The 15,347-nt window shown below is 40.7% G+C and overlaps 1 protein-coding gene across 2 annotated transcripts in view; it reads left to right on the forward strand.

The window, feature by feature from the left end:
* The first annotated feature begins 308 nt into the window (after positions 1-308).
* The window catches only part of FSD2 (fibronectin type III and SPRY domain containing 2), a 62,139-nt gene continuing 47,100 nt past the window's right edge, over positions 309-15,347 (forward strand). For both annotated transcript variants that reach the window (XM_044665485.1, XM_044665486.1), the window contains exons 1-3: positions 309-1,001; positions 1,082-1,177; positions 11,452-11,682. In XM_044665485.1, the coding sequence (XP_044521420.1) occupies positions 339-1,001; positions 1,082-1,177; positions 11,452-11,682 (990 nt within the window). In that variant the 5' untranslated portion in view covers positions 309-338. The remainder of the gene's footprint in view (positions 1,002-1,081; positions 1,178-11,451; positions 11,683-15,347) is intronic.

The following is a 15,347-nucleotide window of genomic DNA, read 5'->3' on the forward strand; positions in this document are numbered from 1 at the left end:
CAGTTATCTATTTCATGCCAGAGTGGGTCCCATCTGAATTTAGCAAAACCCTGGTTGAGAAGTAATATGACATAGTATTCAGAGAACTAGCCAAGAAGGAAAGAATTGAATTCAAGTCCTGCCTCCGACACATATTAACTCTGACCATGGATGAGTCAGTTAATATTCTAATGGGGATGAGCACAAACTATCTGTAAAATCCATCAGAAATTTGGAACTGGTGGATTCCAAATGAATTAATATTTTGTCTCCTTTATCCTCCAGGACCAAGAAAGCCTCCACTTGTTATCTGAAAAGATCACAAAAAGCAGACCCCTAAGTCCAGGGTTGCTGCTACCATGGAAGAAAGAACCGGCAGGGCTCCGTTGTATAGCCAGGACCCAGGCTCTGGTCCAAATGCTAGCCAAAGCTTTTTTTATCCCATGGATCTTTATGACTCTGAAGACAGATTGAGCATCTTCCCAGAAGAAAAAATTCGAATGAGAGAAGTAGCCCAGGAGCCAAAAAAAGTTGAAAGGGGCCCAGAGTTAAGTTCTGCCACTCAAGAGGAAGTAGAAGAGCTAGCCCGGTACTATGGCCTGGAAGAGGATAAAGAATTCGAGGGTGAAACTGAGGCAGGGAGTGTGCTTAGGTCTGGGATCTCAGAATACCAGTCAACTCCTTCTCTCAGATCCCACAATGTGCCAAAGAGGAGAGACCCAGGGAGAGAAGATAAAGATTGGGAATATCTGGAGGAAGCAGCAGATGCAGAAGATGACAGATTCCCTGGATGGGGCTCTCAAGGTCAGTATCAGGAATTAAGGGAAGCATACAGGTACACTCGGGGTCGCTCCAGTGAGGATTATGAGTGCTATGTCATACCAGAAGAAGAGGATGAAGAAGAAGCTGCTGATATTTTCTGTGTCACCTGCAAAATTCCAATCAGAGCTTTTGACAATCTTTTTGGTGAGCACAAAGAACATGAGGTGACCCAGCTTAACACCGCAGCAGAAAATGCCCGGGTAAATAAGACACCTCCTTTTCTTCCTGTTTCTATTTAGAGAGTCTCCTCATTGTCACTCATCATCCTTTTGTTTGACAGGACGAAATTCATAAAAACATGTTCAAATTGGAGGAACAGATTATTCAAATGGAAAACTTTGCAAGTCATTTGGAGGAAGTTTTCATCACGATAGAGGTAAGAGAGCATTTTTTTCATTAATTCCCAATTACGTTTTTTTAAAAATCAGTCATTGGTAAGGTTATATTCATTTGATAGTAGGATACTCATTACAGATCTGATTGTCATAGTCTTCTAGGGACCAAGAGAGTGAAAGAAACTGCTGCTTCCCTCCCCTCTTATCTCCACTAGCTCATGAGCTGGAGCTCATAGGCCATCCCACCCAGGTACCCAGAAGCCATTCATCATTTTACAGATGAGGACACTAAGGTCCAGGAAGGTTAAGTGATTTGTCCAGGGTCATTCAGGCAACAAGCCTCTGAGGTAGGATAAGTACTCAAGTTCTTTGTGTTGTATCTGGGGAAGAAAAGAAGTCAAACCTCTGGAATTGCTTTAAAGGTCATGGATTCTAGTCTCTCCAAGGTATGAACTGCCCTTGAGACCCATATTATGTTGATAAAAGTGACTTTTCTACATTTCCTGCACCTCATGATGTTCCACCCATTTACTATGCTCCATTGTCTTTGGTCTTAAACTAGCCTATGTGTTTGGGGCAGGGAGGTGGACAGAATGCCAGGCTTAGTCAAGAAGAGTCATCTTCCTGAGTTCAAATCCAGCCTCAGGCACTTAATAGCGGTATGAAGCTGCACAAATCTCTTGCCCCTGTTTGTCTCCGTTTCCTCATCTGTCAAATGAACTGGAGAAGAAAATGGCAAACCACTCCAGTATCTTTGCCAACAAAACATCAAATGAGGTTGATCACAAAGAGCCCAATGACTGAAAAAAAAATGACTGGACAATAAAAAGCATCAGTGCATCTCTGACTTTTTGGTGAAAGTGGCCATTAAAATGCTTCCTGGCTGTAAATTAAGACAGTTGAGTTAAATGATTGCACCTCCACAATGCAACGGATAGAAGCAACAAGTGATAGGGTCTTGTCGTAGATGGTTAGCTGGGCAGGACCTTAGAGCACTCTAATCCCACTCTCTTGCTTTATTGATGGAAAACCGAGGACCGTCTTTTGAAAAACCCAGTCATATTTCCATAATTATATCTTAAAACTGGTGGGGTAGGGAGCGGGGCAGAGATCTGATCTGAGAGGTGATATCTGTGTTTTGGCTCTCCAGATCATATGAATCACAGATGCTACCCACTCCTCGTTCCAGGGACTCGCCCGTGCTTCTGAGGCATCTGTCACATTACCCTGTTATCTATCTGTACACCCCTGACATTTAACAGCTGTCAGTGAGGTCAAACACTGACCATTCAGCAATTTCACCAACCGTCACTGGAGAAGGGGACAGGCCCAGGCTGGCAAATTGCTGGAGGGAATGCCTCCATGAGGGTCTAATTAACCATTTTCATTTGAAATCTCTCCACTGCATGGCAAAACACATTAAATATATCAATGAAGCATTTTTTAGGGATACCAGAATCTGCCATTAAGAAGTTTCCATGCCTGTATTGCATTGGGTTTCTCAATCAGCAGAACTATAACCAGGGCAGGGTAATGGGGGATTTGCCCTGGGACACTGAAATTGTTAGGGTGCAAAATATAGTTGCTATAGCATCTAATTCCCTTTCCCATTCTACTGAATTTTTCTTAATTATTTCTAATATTATTTGCATAATTATGTTATAAAATCGATAATGTTATTATGGCCTGCCCTGTACACGCTATGGCCCCAGGTGATATAACAGCTAGTGACACCTCTATAGACCAACAAAAATTAGACATAGCAAGGTACAGTGCTAGGCACTATGAGGATAGCCTACTACTTTTTTTTAAAAACTCTTACCTTCCATCTTAGAATCAATACTGTGTATTGGTTCCAAGGCAGAAGAGTGGTAAGGGTAGGCAATGGGGGTCAAGTGACTTGCCCAGGGTCACACAGCTGGGAAGTGTCTGAGGCCAGATTTGAATGCAGGACCTCTCATCTCCCGGTCTGGCTTTCAATCCACTGAGCCTCCCAGCTGCCTCCTAACCTACCACTCTTAAAGAAGCACTTTATCTAGTTGAACAGACAAGATTAACACATGAAACAATAAACCAATTCCTCTAGTCTAAAGCTCTCCTTTGAGAGGTAAGGAAACCAGGACTCAGAAAGATGAAGTGACTTGCCCAAAGTCACACAGTAGTATGAGTAGTATGAATGAGGCACAGTGATAGTCAGTCATTCAGCATTTAATAAGTACCTACTATGTGCCGGGCACTTTACTTAGAGCCGTGTTTACCAAGAAAGGCAAAAGACAGTCCCTGCTCTTGAGGAGCTCTCAATTTAATGGGGGAAGCCACATGAAAATAAGCTCCACAAGGGTAAATGAGAGATAATCAATAGAGTGAAGGCATGAATATTGAGGGGGATTGGAAACAGCTTGCTGTGATAATTGAGATTGAAGGAAGCTAGGGAAGCCAGGGGGCAGAGGTGACAAAGGGGGGCATTCCAGGCATGGGAGACCAGGAGACTGGGAGCATCCTGTTTGGGCAATACAAAGAGGCCAGTGTCACTGGATTTTTGAAGGGTAGGGGGAGCTGTAAGGTGCAAGATGACCAGAAAGGGGGGAGACAAGGAGAGGGGAAGCCATGAAATGTTTGAAAAGCCAGAGGAGTTTTTAAATTTGATTCTGGTAGTGAGAGGGAACCAATGGAGTTTATTGAGTGGAGGTGGCATTGCATTGACATGGGCAGAATTGGGCTTTAGGATGATCACTTTAATAGCTGAGTGGAGGATGGGTCAGAGTGAGGGGAGACCCACCAGCAGGCTTACTGCAGTAGACAGTGGACAGTAGTGAGGAGATGAGAGCCAGCACCGGGGTGGTGGCAGTGTCACAGGACAGAAGGGCTCATGAGATGTTACACAGGAAAAATGAGCAAGCCTTGGCAACGTATTGGAGAGGAAGGGTGAGAGAGAATGAGGAAGCAGCTTAGATTTTCATAGGATAAAAGGGATAACAGCTTAATTAGATCTGAGATTGATGTATAATAGGAAAGAAATCTGGATAGGTAGGGAGAAGGACTGCTAATCGAGAGGGCCACACCAAGTCTAGGTTTAATGTGATAGGAAAGAGAGAACCACTAGAGGGTTTGAGGATCTTGGTGGGGAGAAAGAGAGGGAATTGGGGGGAGTGTCCATGCCTCTTGACACTCATCTGCAGGCTTCTTTCATGGCATAGCTGACACTCGCCAAACCCTATGTAGAAGGAAGTCTGGCTTTGAGGGCTGAAGGAAAAGAGCGAAGCAAATTGGCCTTTGGCCGCCCACACCTGGCATGAACCCTGCTGTTGAGCCCCTTCTGTTAATCTCTTCATTGACAATCTGTTATTTCTAGCCAGACCCTAATTAAGCTTTAACTGGGTCAGACACGGTTGTGGTAATTTAATTTATTGACCTACAGCACTCAGACCGTGCCTTGCCTTGCCTCAGCCCTTTTCAGGTAGGATCTATATATCTGATACAAATTCACATTTTTGTTACACTTGACAGATGAATTTTTGCCCTTGGACTTTGGTAATATCTGGCTGGCTGACTTATGAACTTGTCCCTCTTTTTTTCCCGGGTTTACCTTCCTGTTCCAAAGCTCCAGCCCCAGGCTGAAGCTAAGTATGAGAGGACCCAGTGTTGTATGGAAAAAGGACTCCTATTCTGTCATTAATTAGCCACATGACTTTAAGTAAATGCATCATTATGGGTCTCAGTCCCCTCATCCCAACCTGACCCCAGCATTTATAGAGTGCTTTAAGTTGTTTTTTTTTTAAACCCTTAACTTCTGTGTATTAGCTCCTAGGTGGAAGAGTGGTAAGGGTGGGCAATGGGGGTCAAGTGACTTGCCCAGGGTCACACAGCTGGGAAGTGTCTGAGGTCAAATTTGAACCTAGGTCCTCCAGTCTCTAGGCCTGACTCTCAATCCACTGAGCTACCCAGCTGCCCCTGCTTTAAGTTTTGTTTTTTTTTTTTAAACCCTTAACTTCCATCTTGGAGTCAATACTGTGAATTGGCTCCAAGGCAGAAGAATGGTAAGGGTAGGCAATGGGGGTCAAATGACTTGCCCAGGGTCACACAGCTGGGAAGTGACTGAGGTCAGATTTGAACCTAGGACCTCCCCTCTCTAGGCCTGGCTCTCAATCTACTGAGCTACCCAGCTGCCCCCTGCCCCTGCTTTAAGTTTTGAAAAACACTTTCTACATATTTTCTTATTTGATACTAATAGCAACTCTGTGAGGTAGATATTATTATTATTTCCATTCTACCGATGATGAAATTGAGTTTGTAAGAAGTTAAGGGACTTACCTAGGATCACCCAGCTAGTATCTGAGACAGGATTTGAACTGGGGTCTTCCAAGTCCAATGTTCTCCCTTATGTCACCTAGCTGCTACCCACTGGCTCTTCCATCAGTGAAATGAGGGGAGAAGATGAGGTTTTCAATAAAGTCTCTTTCAGCTCTAAAATTACAATATAAGATAAAGAAATTAATATTTAAGGGAGAATATTAAGGAAGTTATATTTATGGAAATATGTCAGTGGATTGGAATGGGAAGAACCTCAGCTCAGGGAGATTGGTTCCTCCTTCCCAATGGGTGATATTCAAACATGATCCCCAAACATATTTAGCTACCTTAAACATTATATTTTTATAATCCTTTATATTTTCCAAGTACTTTCATATTCTTATCCCATTTGATCCCCAGAACAACCTTGTGACATAGTCAAGACCCAGATAATACTGGCCTTTTACTAATTCTCATACACAGTGCTCAATTTCCATTTTTGAGCCTTAATACTACTGACTGTCCCCCCATTCTAAGAATGCTCTTTCTTCTCATTTCCATCTCTCAGAATCATTGGCTTTCTTCTATCAACCTGAAAAATACGGAACTACCAAAGTAGTTATAATAATAAGCCTTTAATCAGGGCAAGGAAATTGTAATCTTGAAAAACCATACAGGGCTGTAGCACTGGGATAATAAGCTGGGAAGCCAAACAGAGTCACAGTACTGGGACTTCCACTGAAATACAGAAAAGGGGGTTCTTAAATAGATTTTAGGAAAAGGGATGGGGGAAACAACCATGTTACACTAAATTCACAGAAGCCTGGGAGAAGAGACAATAGTCAGAGCTAGGGTAGTCCGAAAGTTACTTTAGGTTTGATTGTCTTCAACTAAGTCCTAGAAAAGAGGCAAAACTGGTTCAGTTAGTTCAATCACTGTCTTTCTTTTTAGTTCTTTGTTTTAACACTCTGGGAAAGAGTCAATCTGGAAATTCCTTGAAGACAAGGTTGTCACTTCATATTTAGTTCAGGTGCCACTATTTATGCTGCTAGTGTCTATCCCTCTGAGATTATCATCCATCTGATTTGTAGTATATTGTGCGAACCTATTTACTTCCATGTTGTTTTTCCCATTAGAATATGAGCTCCTTAAAGTCAGAAACTGTTTTTGTGTTTTCTTTCTCTAACATTTAGTGCCTGGCTCAGAGTAGATGCTTAATAAATGAGTGATTATTATAGATTACTATGTAGAACACTTGAAAGATTCCAAAACAATTTACATTTATTATCTAATTTGATTGCTATCACCCATCATCATCCCTACTTATGAGAAAAATGAAATTTGAAAAGCCTAATTATTTAGTAAAACATTCAAGTTAGAGATACAAAGAAAAAACTGTATAGCTCCTTCCCTCAAGGACTCTACCATCAATTGAGAGAAACAATATGTACACATATAAATGGATTCATAATTTATACAAAGCATATATTATATATATTTATACAAAATTATATATTATTTATACAAAGTATATATTATATATACAAGGGTAGTTGAGAGACAGAAATCACTAGAATTGGGGGCAGCTAAGTGGCTCAGTGGATTGAGAGTCAGGCCCAGCGATGGGACATTCTGGGTTCAAATCTGGCCTTAGACACTCCTAGCTGTGTGACCCTGGGCAAGTCACTTAACCCCAATTTGCTTAGCCATTACCATTCTTCTGCATTGGAACCAATACGGAGTATTGATTCCAAGATGGAAGGTAAGGGTTTAAAAAAAAATAGAAATCACTAGAATTTGGAGGAATTGGGAAAAAACTCTTGTAGAGGGTAAAACTTGAACAAAGTTTTTAAGGAATTTGAATTCTAAGGGGTAGAGGTAAGTAGGGAGTGTATATGGGTCATGCTGACCAGAGAGGGAATATCACATATAAAGAACAAGTGATAGTTGACATTTCAAAGTACACATGATGGGAAATAATGTGTAACAAATCTTGAAAAGTAAATTGGAGGCAAGTTGTGAAAGGCTTTTAATCACAAATGGAGGAGTTTGTATTTGATCAAAGAGGAAATGGGGAGCCCCTGGGGCTTCTGGAGCAGAGAAATGACACAATCATATCAGTACTTTAGAAATATCACTTGGACAACTATTTACAGTACAGATGAGAGAGGAGAGAGTGGAGACAGGGAGACCATTTAGGATGTTTGGGGAATTTACCAGCCAGGGTATGAATGCTAGTGAATGTTTAACGAATAACTGGAGCAGAGAGGAATGCACCCATAACACATTTTTAAGTTTAATTTGCCTTATTGACATGAACTTTTTCTCCAGCACAGTCTAAACAATCAAGAAAATGATAAATCAAGCCCAGAGAGGTAGTACTGGCCAAATTCCTGTGTGTGAACATTCACACTGAAAATTTAACAGTCAGCTCTAGTACATCCCCGAGGCCAGGCAAAAGTTGATGAGAGCCTGTGAGAATGAGAGATATCTTAGAGGGAGAATGAACAAGACCAAGCAAGTGGCTGGATATCTGGGTTGAGAGTGAATTGAAATTCAAAGATGACCCTAACAACTTTAAAAAATCAAAGTGGTTATAATAAAGGGTCTTTCATCTCAGACAGAAAGGTTGTTGGCTGCTTCTCTGACAGCAACATTACAACACTGTACTTGGGATCCCTGCCTGATCTGACAAAAAGGAGAATTAAATAATCTTTTGGAAAGGAGGAAGGAACAATAGCCAGGTCTCTGGAATTCACAAAATCCTGAGAAAGAGGTCACAGCCAAAGTCCAGATAGGCTGGGAAGGACCTCGATGCAATTCATTGCCATTTTCTATCTTTTGACTTCCTTGAGTTCCTTTCTGAGAAAATCAATAAAGGGGATATCTGATTATCTGAAAATGACATCATCAACTGTGAGGTTGTAACAAAGGTGACTGGAAGGGTGGTGGTATGCCAGTTAGAAATGGGAAAATTATGAAGAATGATGGGCTGTTGGGGGGAAAACTGAGTTTTGTTTTAGAACATAATAAAGAGTTCTGTTTTAGATGTCATTCTTTCTGAGATGCATCGGTTGGAAATGGCTAATAAGACCTTGTCTCTAGGATAGAATATAAAATCTGTGTGCCTTTTAAAACCTGTCACAGTCTGGTCTCCCAGGATCTCTACAATCCTTCTCCCTCCCTCTCGCCCTCTTACACAATCTTCTCTCTCTCATATTTTCCCCATACAAACTTTCCACTCTAGCCAACTTAGTTTGTTTGCTATCCTCTGAAGAAATCATCTGTAGATCACTTCTGAGGCTTTGCTTATTCCATTTCCTCTTGACTATTTTTCCTTTTCCATCAGACCCTACCCTCAGATCAATTTCTACCTTCTCCATAAGACTTCTCCGGACTACAGAAGCCCACCGTGAACTGTCTTTCCATTTTCCTATGGCAGCTCCATAAGATGAACACTTCAGTTATGACCTGCTTTATCCTGGATTATAAATGTATTGTGTTGGGAGCAGCAGCTGGGTAGCTCAGTGGATTGAGAGTCAGGCCTAGAGATGGGAGGTCCTAGGTTAAAATCCGGCCTCAGACACTTCCCAGCTATGTGACCCTGGGCAAGTCACTTGACCCCCATTGCCCAACCTTAGCACTCTTCCATCAAGGAGCCAATACACACAAGTTAAGGGTTTAAAAATTAAAAAAATGTATTGTGTTTCTTAGTATTGTTTTTTAAACTATATCATAAGCTCCCTAGGTGTGGGAGACTGTCTTCTTTTGTAGCATCTATAGCCCCTAGCACAGCACTGTTGGTAAATATGTGTTCACTGATGCTTATAGAAGGACTAAAAATATTAGAGTGATAGAAAACAGGCAATCAGGAAACATTAAAGAGCCCCCCTCCTGACTCTAAGATTTTATGATTATAGTTCTAACATTACTCTGTAAACCTGTGAAAAAGTATTGGACACCCTTTCTTCATTCCTACAAAAGATGAAATTAGAGGAAATAGATTTCCAAAGCCAAAAGAGATTTGAAGTCAGATACTATGGATAAATGTAGCATTTTAACAGATTATATAAACTACACTGCAAAGGTTTCAGAGCAGGAATGAAACATGACTAGGTTTCTCAGGAGAGATTGATAGAGTCTAATTTCGATAACATTCAAGGTCATGTAGAGGAGGAAACACTAGAATCAAATCTGGAAGAGTGAGGGCTCTAGTCCAAGTTTTGCCAATAACTGGATAGCCTTAGGGAAGTCCCTTAACCTCAATGAGTCTCAGCTTCCTTGGAGAACAGAGACTAGTTCAAATGCTTTCAATTTATACAATCTTTACTTTTGCTCTTGGAATATTTGGAAAGTGGGTTAGTTTCTGATCTTGTCACATCCTCCCATCCCTCTTCCTAACCCTTCCCTCAGCACCCCACCATCCCTAATCAAGACAGGATCATTGCTTTTGGAGTCTAAAGACCTGGGTTTGAAGTCTGGCACTGCCACTTACTACCTTGTGACCTTGGGTGAATTACCTTTCTGTACCTGGTTTCTTCATCCATAAAATATAGAAGATGGAACAGATGACCTCTAAAGAAGGAAGAAAATATTAAGCACCTATTGCGTGCCAGGCACTGTGCTAAATGCTTTGCAAATATTATCTCACAACAATCCAGGGGAGTAGGTACTATTATTATCCCCATTTTACAGACAAAGAAAACTGAGGAAGTCAGAAGTTCAGTTACTTGTCAAGAGTCACACAGCTAGTAAGCATCTAAGTCAAATTTAAACTCAGGTTGGGGGCAGCTAGGTAGCTTAATGGATTGAGAGCCAGGACTACACCCAAACTGTGTGACCCTGGGCAAGTCACTTAACCCCCTTACCTGGTCCTTACTGCTCTTCTACCTTGGAACCAATAAACACTATTGATTCTAAGATGGAAGATAAGGGCTTTAAAACAAACAAACTTAAACTTGGTTCTACCTAACTCCAGGCCCAGTGCTGTATCCACCATGCTACCTTGTTGCCTCTGAACATATCTGTCTCCAGATCCCAGGCATTTCACTGGCTGCCCTTTACCTTATACCTTACATAGAAATTCTTTGCCAATCTTCCTTAACTTGAATACCTTCCCTCTGTTAATTATTTCCATCTTATCCTGTGTGTAACTTGTTTGCATATATATCCTTTATTTAGCTTGAAAGCGCAGGTCTGCCTGCTTAGCCTTCTCTTCTCTCACCAACTTCTTGGAACTTAAAGGGGTTATCCACACTAGAGATATTTAACATAAGGTCCACAATACTTTCAAAAAAGGCTCAAACTAGAGTAAAATGTAATTCAGAAATCGGCAGCAAAATAAAATGTAAGTGTAATAAAACATAAATAATATTGTGATTTTCCAAGTCAATATGCTGCCTGCATGGATCCTTATATATGATTTGGTAGCCCCAGTTTCCAATTGAGTTTGATATTATTGATCCATATTTATGGACACTGAACAGATGGAGGAACCTAGTGAAGGAATCCAAATACTCTATTGACTTGGGAACATAAGCCTTCAACCTCTCTCCTTGAATTATGGAGGACTGATGACTTCTGAGTCCAGTAGACTGTCATATATCCTGTATATAGTTTGTTTGCATGCTGCCTTTCCCATTAAACTGAAATCTGTTTTAGAGCAAAGACTTATCTTTTGCCATTCTTTTTATCTCCAGGGCTTAGCACAGTGTCTGGCACATAGCAGGTGCTTACTAAATGTTTATTGACTTACTATGACCAGGAATTGAGAGACCTGTGTTCTAGTCATTGGTCTTCCATTAATCAGCACTGTTATCTTAGACGAACCACTTAACTTTCTGAGTCCTAGTTTTCCTCTTCTACATGAGGTTTTGAATTAATTGATTCTAAAGTCCTTTCTAACTCTAAGTTTAATAACCAAATATTTTAATTCAATTTAAGTATTACTAAGTATAAATGTGGCTTAAAATTTTATGACTTGCAGGCACATAAACTAAAATAACTTGTCTTAAAAATCTTGCAGGAGAATTTTGGAAGACAGGAACAGAACTTTGAGTTGCACTATAATGAGATCTTGGAAACTCTTGCTCAGAAGTATGAAGAAAAAATGCAAGCTTTAGGAGAAAAGAAGAGAGAGAAACTAGAAGCATTGTATGGACAGCTGGTCAGTTGTGGTGAAAACCTTGACACTTGTAAAGAACTGATGGAAACCATTGAGGAAATCTGCCATGAGGAGAAGGTTGAGTTCATAAAGGTAAACAATGATAAAAGAGAAAAGTATCGACTGAGATGAGTATTGATTGATGCCATTGAGTGTTTATGGTGAGGGGCGTTATCACTTAGCAAGAATAAGGGGCTAAGACTTTCAATGAATAGGTATATATTGGTTGATTCAACCAACTTAGGGGAACCGGTAGAGTTGACAGGATGGCTGTCAAATGATAATGCAGTGGATCTGCGACCTCATCCACATGGACACTCCTTACAGTGGTAAAAATGCAGCCCATCTTTACCTTCTTAACTTGTGCAATTCTGGTCCATGTCTGGCCCATAATCCTCCAAAGTGGGCCCAGATTTTGGTTTTTAGGAGGTTTTCTTTCAACTAATAATGCATATATCTCCAATGATGCTAGGAAAATGTTTTCCTGAAATGCTACCTCTGAAGATACAGAACCATAAAACCACAAGTTTTTTCAGGTTAAAATAGCATATAGATTTTTATTTCTATTAACCTCTTTTCCCCTCTATTTTTGCTAACTGTAGAACACAAGGATGGTATATTTCAGTTCAGAGATCTCTATTGACAGATACACCTTTTAAAAAAATCTTTACTTCTATCTCTATAGAGTCATTCAATTAATATTAATGTGAACTCCTATTCTGGGTAAGGCATTATGCCAATCAGTTATACTGAGTTTCATTGAATTTAAAGGTATGTGATGGTTTCTAAATCAAAGACCCCTCAGACCTCAGAAGATAGCCATAATACAAAGAGAGAGGTAGATGGCTCATATCCCAGCCCCTATACATCTTGCCTGCTGTGAGAGCAGATAAAGACAAAGGGCCAGAGGACTAGGGTCTAGGTACAACAGTCGGCAACCTTTTTGGCGGTGAGAGCCATAACCACCTGCAGAAGGAGGAGGATGGAGGCGGAAGGCGCTGGAATATGGGACAGGGGCTGAAGGGCCCCCTTGGGGCACATCCTGGGGCTCTGCCCAGACTGGCCCATTGGGAGGTGGAGCCAGATATGGCTCAAGAGCCATACGTTGCTGACCCCTGCTCTAGAGTATTTGGATTCCCTTACTGGGTTCCCCCATCTGCCCAGATCAGCTGTGCTCAGTGTCATCAATATGGATCAGGTATAAAAAAAATATGGATCAGTTATATCAAACTCAAATGGAAATTGAAGTCACTAAATCATACATATGAATCTGTATAGGCCACATATTGACTTAGAAAACTACATATTAGTAATATATATTTTATTGTATTTTGTTAATTTTTCCCCATTGACATTTTATTCTAGTTTGTCTTACTTAGAAGTGCCGTGGCCCCGTGTTTTTCTTTTTTCAAATACCTTACCTTCTGTCCCTAAGGCCGATGAGGAGTAAGGGTTAAGCATTTAGGGTTCAATACTTGCCCAGGATCACATAGTTAGGAAGTGTCTGAGGCCAGATTAGAACCCATGTCTTTCTGACTCCAGGCCTGGTACTCTATCCATTGTGCTACCTAGCTACTCCTGGCCCTTGTGTTAAACACTTTGGGGGCAGGTAACCCTTCTAAATCCCAAGACTTTGGCTAGAGAGTTGAGGGTTAAGCAGGCAGGTCTGAGCTGAAAAATCTTAAAAATCTCAAAAATCTCAAAAAGGCAACCATTGGAACAACTAGTGCCACTGTCTTTCTTGGCTGCTACAGCGGACTTTAGAGTATTCTTTTCTTTTTTGTCATCTGCAGCATCTCTTCATGGCTGATAGACTGGTTGTTGTTAGGGACATTGGCTTCATTGCCTCTGTCTTGCCATTTAATAATCAGGTTTGGACTTTGTGGAATAGCATTATAGGCTTCCCTGATGCTCCCTGAGACCCTCAGATTCAGGACTAGACCCTTCCACCTCTGCTTGGCTTTAGGATAAATGAACTAGGGTGACCTAGACTAGTAACCAAGAGGCTGTGTGGTAATCCTCGATTGATCCTATCACTTGACTTACTATATTCTAATGGTATAATTCCAGGGATGAGTAATGGCTGAAAAGAACAATATATATTCCTTCCCAAACTTTGTACACACATCATAAATGTTCTTTGTTTTGCAACAATAGCTGTTATTTGTTAAACTTCTTGATCTCAGGACCCTTTACATTCTTAAAAATTATTAAGGACCTCAAAGAGCTTTTTATTATGTGGATTATATATTTAGCAATATTTGTCATTATAATATCTTAGTATTATTATGAAAATAGTCTTGACCTCATAGACCTCCCTAAAAGGGTCCTAGGTTTATTTAACTCTGTCTCAGGTTCATAGACCTCCAAAAGAGTTTAGAGGATCATCCTTTTAGAGGAAAAAGGTACTTGGTGATTGAGTCTAGCCCCTTCATTTTCCTTGTCCCTTTTTTTTAAACTGGAGACATCAACATTTTGATATTTGAGTTCTCTGAAAACCCAAACTCCAGTAGCTTAATAACCAGTTGGTTTTATTGACAATAGAATAGGTATTCTTTTTAAAAAATACTTTATTTCCCCCCCATTACAAGTAAAAACAATTTTTTGACATTCATTTTAAAAAAGGTTTTGAATTCCACATTCTCTCTCTTCTTCTAACCTACCCCCTTACTATTCCTCCTTCCCCCTCCCAGATGGCAAACAATTTGATTTTGATTTTGATTTTACATGTGTAATCATGTAAAACACTTTTCCATATTTGTTGTTTTGTTAAAGATTTTTTAAATGGAAAAGAAATAATAAAGACAATGAAATAAAGTATGTTTCAGTCTGCATTGATGCCAGTTCTTTCTCGGAGGGCAGATGGCATTTTCATCATGAGTCTCTGGGGTTGTCTTGGATCCCTGTATTGCTGAGAATAACTGGGTCTTTCATATTTGTTCATCAAGAATATTGCTGCACTGTATAAAATTTTCTTTTTCCATATGAGGAGACTGAGGCACAGTTCAGTAACTTACCCAAGGTTATAGAAGTAGAAAGAGACTGAACTCCAAATGTGGTGCCCATCCTACTACTCCCCACCTCATCCTGGTTTGCTGATTCCTTAGGGCTGCCCACCAGTCTGTGACAGTTTCTGCCCAGCAGTGGTTCCCTATTAAGAGCTGGGCTTCAATGATTTCTTCAATTGTCTGAGCTTCTCTTCCTGAGGAGGTTCCTCCCCACTTCCCCTGCCATTAAGCTCCCCAGTGAACAGTTAAAATGTTCTCCTGCTGATTCCCATTCTCAAGTAGGCCTTTAGATTCTTCCAGAGCTCACGTCATAATTATCCCTTTGGTACTGGCACACTGCCTGGGTCCAGGGCACTGGTGTCACCGACCTCTGTTGCCATTTAGTGTTCAAGAGGACTTTGTATAGTAGCAAGAGGATAGAGAATACTGACTGGATTGTGACTTGTCTTATCTACCTCATTTGTAAAATAGAGATAATTTTTCCCCCTAGCTACCTACTTCATAACATGGTATAGCAGATGGAGATCAATTTTTTGAGTCAGAATAGATGTGGGTTCAAGTCCCACCCCTGACACATATTGGCTATGCCATTCTGGACAAGTCACTTAACTCTTCAACAGTTTAGGGAATTAAGGCAGTTCATAGTTTTTCTTTCTTCCTTCCTTCCTTCCTTCCTTCCTTCCTTCCTTCCTTCCTTTCCTTCCTTCCTTCCTTCCTTCCTTCCTTCCTTCCTTCCTTCCTTCCTTCCTT

This window comes from Gracilinanus agilis, chromosome 2, assembly GCF_016433145.1.
Source record: "Gracilinanus agilis isolate LMUSP501 chromosome 2, AgileGrace, whole genome shotgun sequence".
Classification (NCBI taxonomy): domain Eukaryota; kingdom Metazoa; phylum Chordata; class Mammalia; order Didelphimorphia; family Didelphidae; genus Gracilinanus; species Gracilinanus agilis.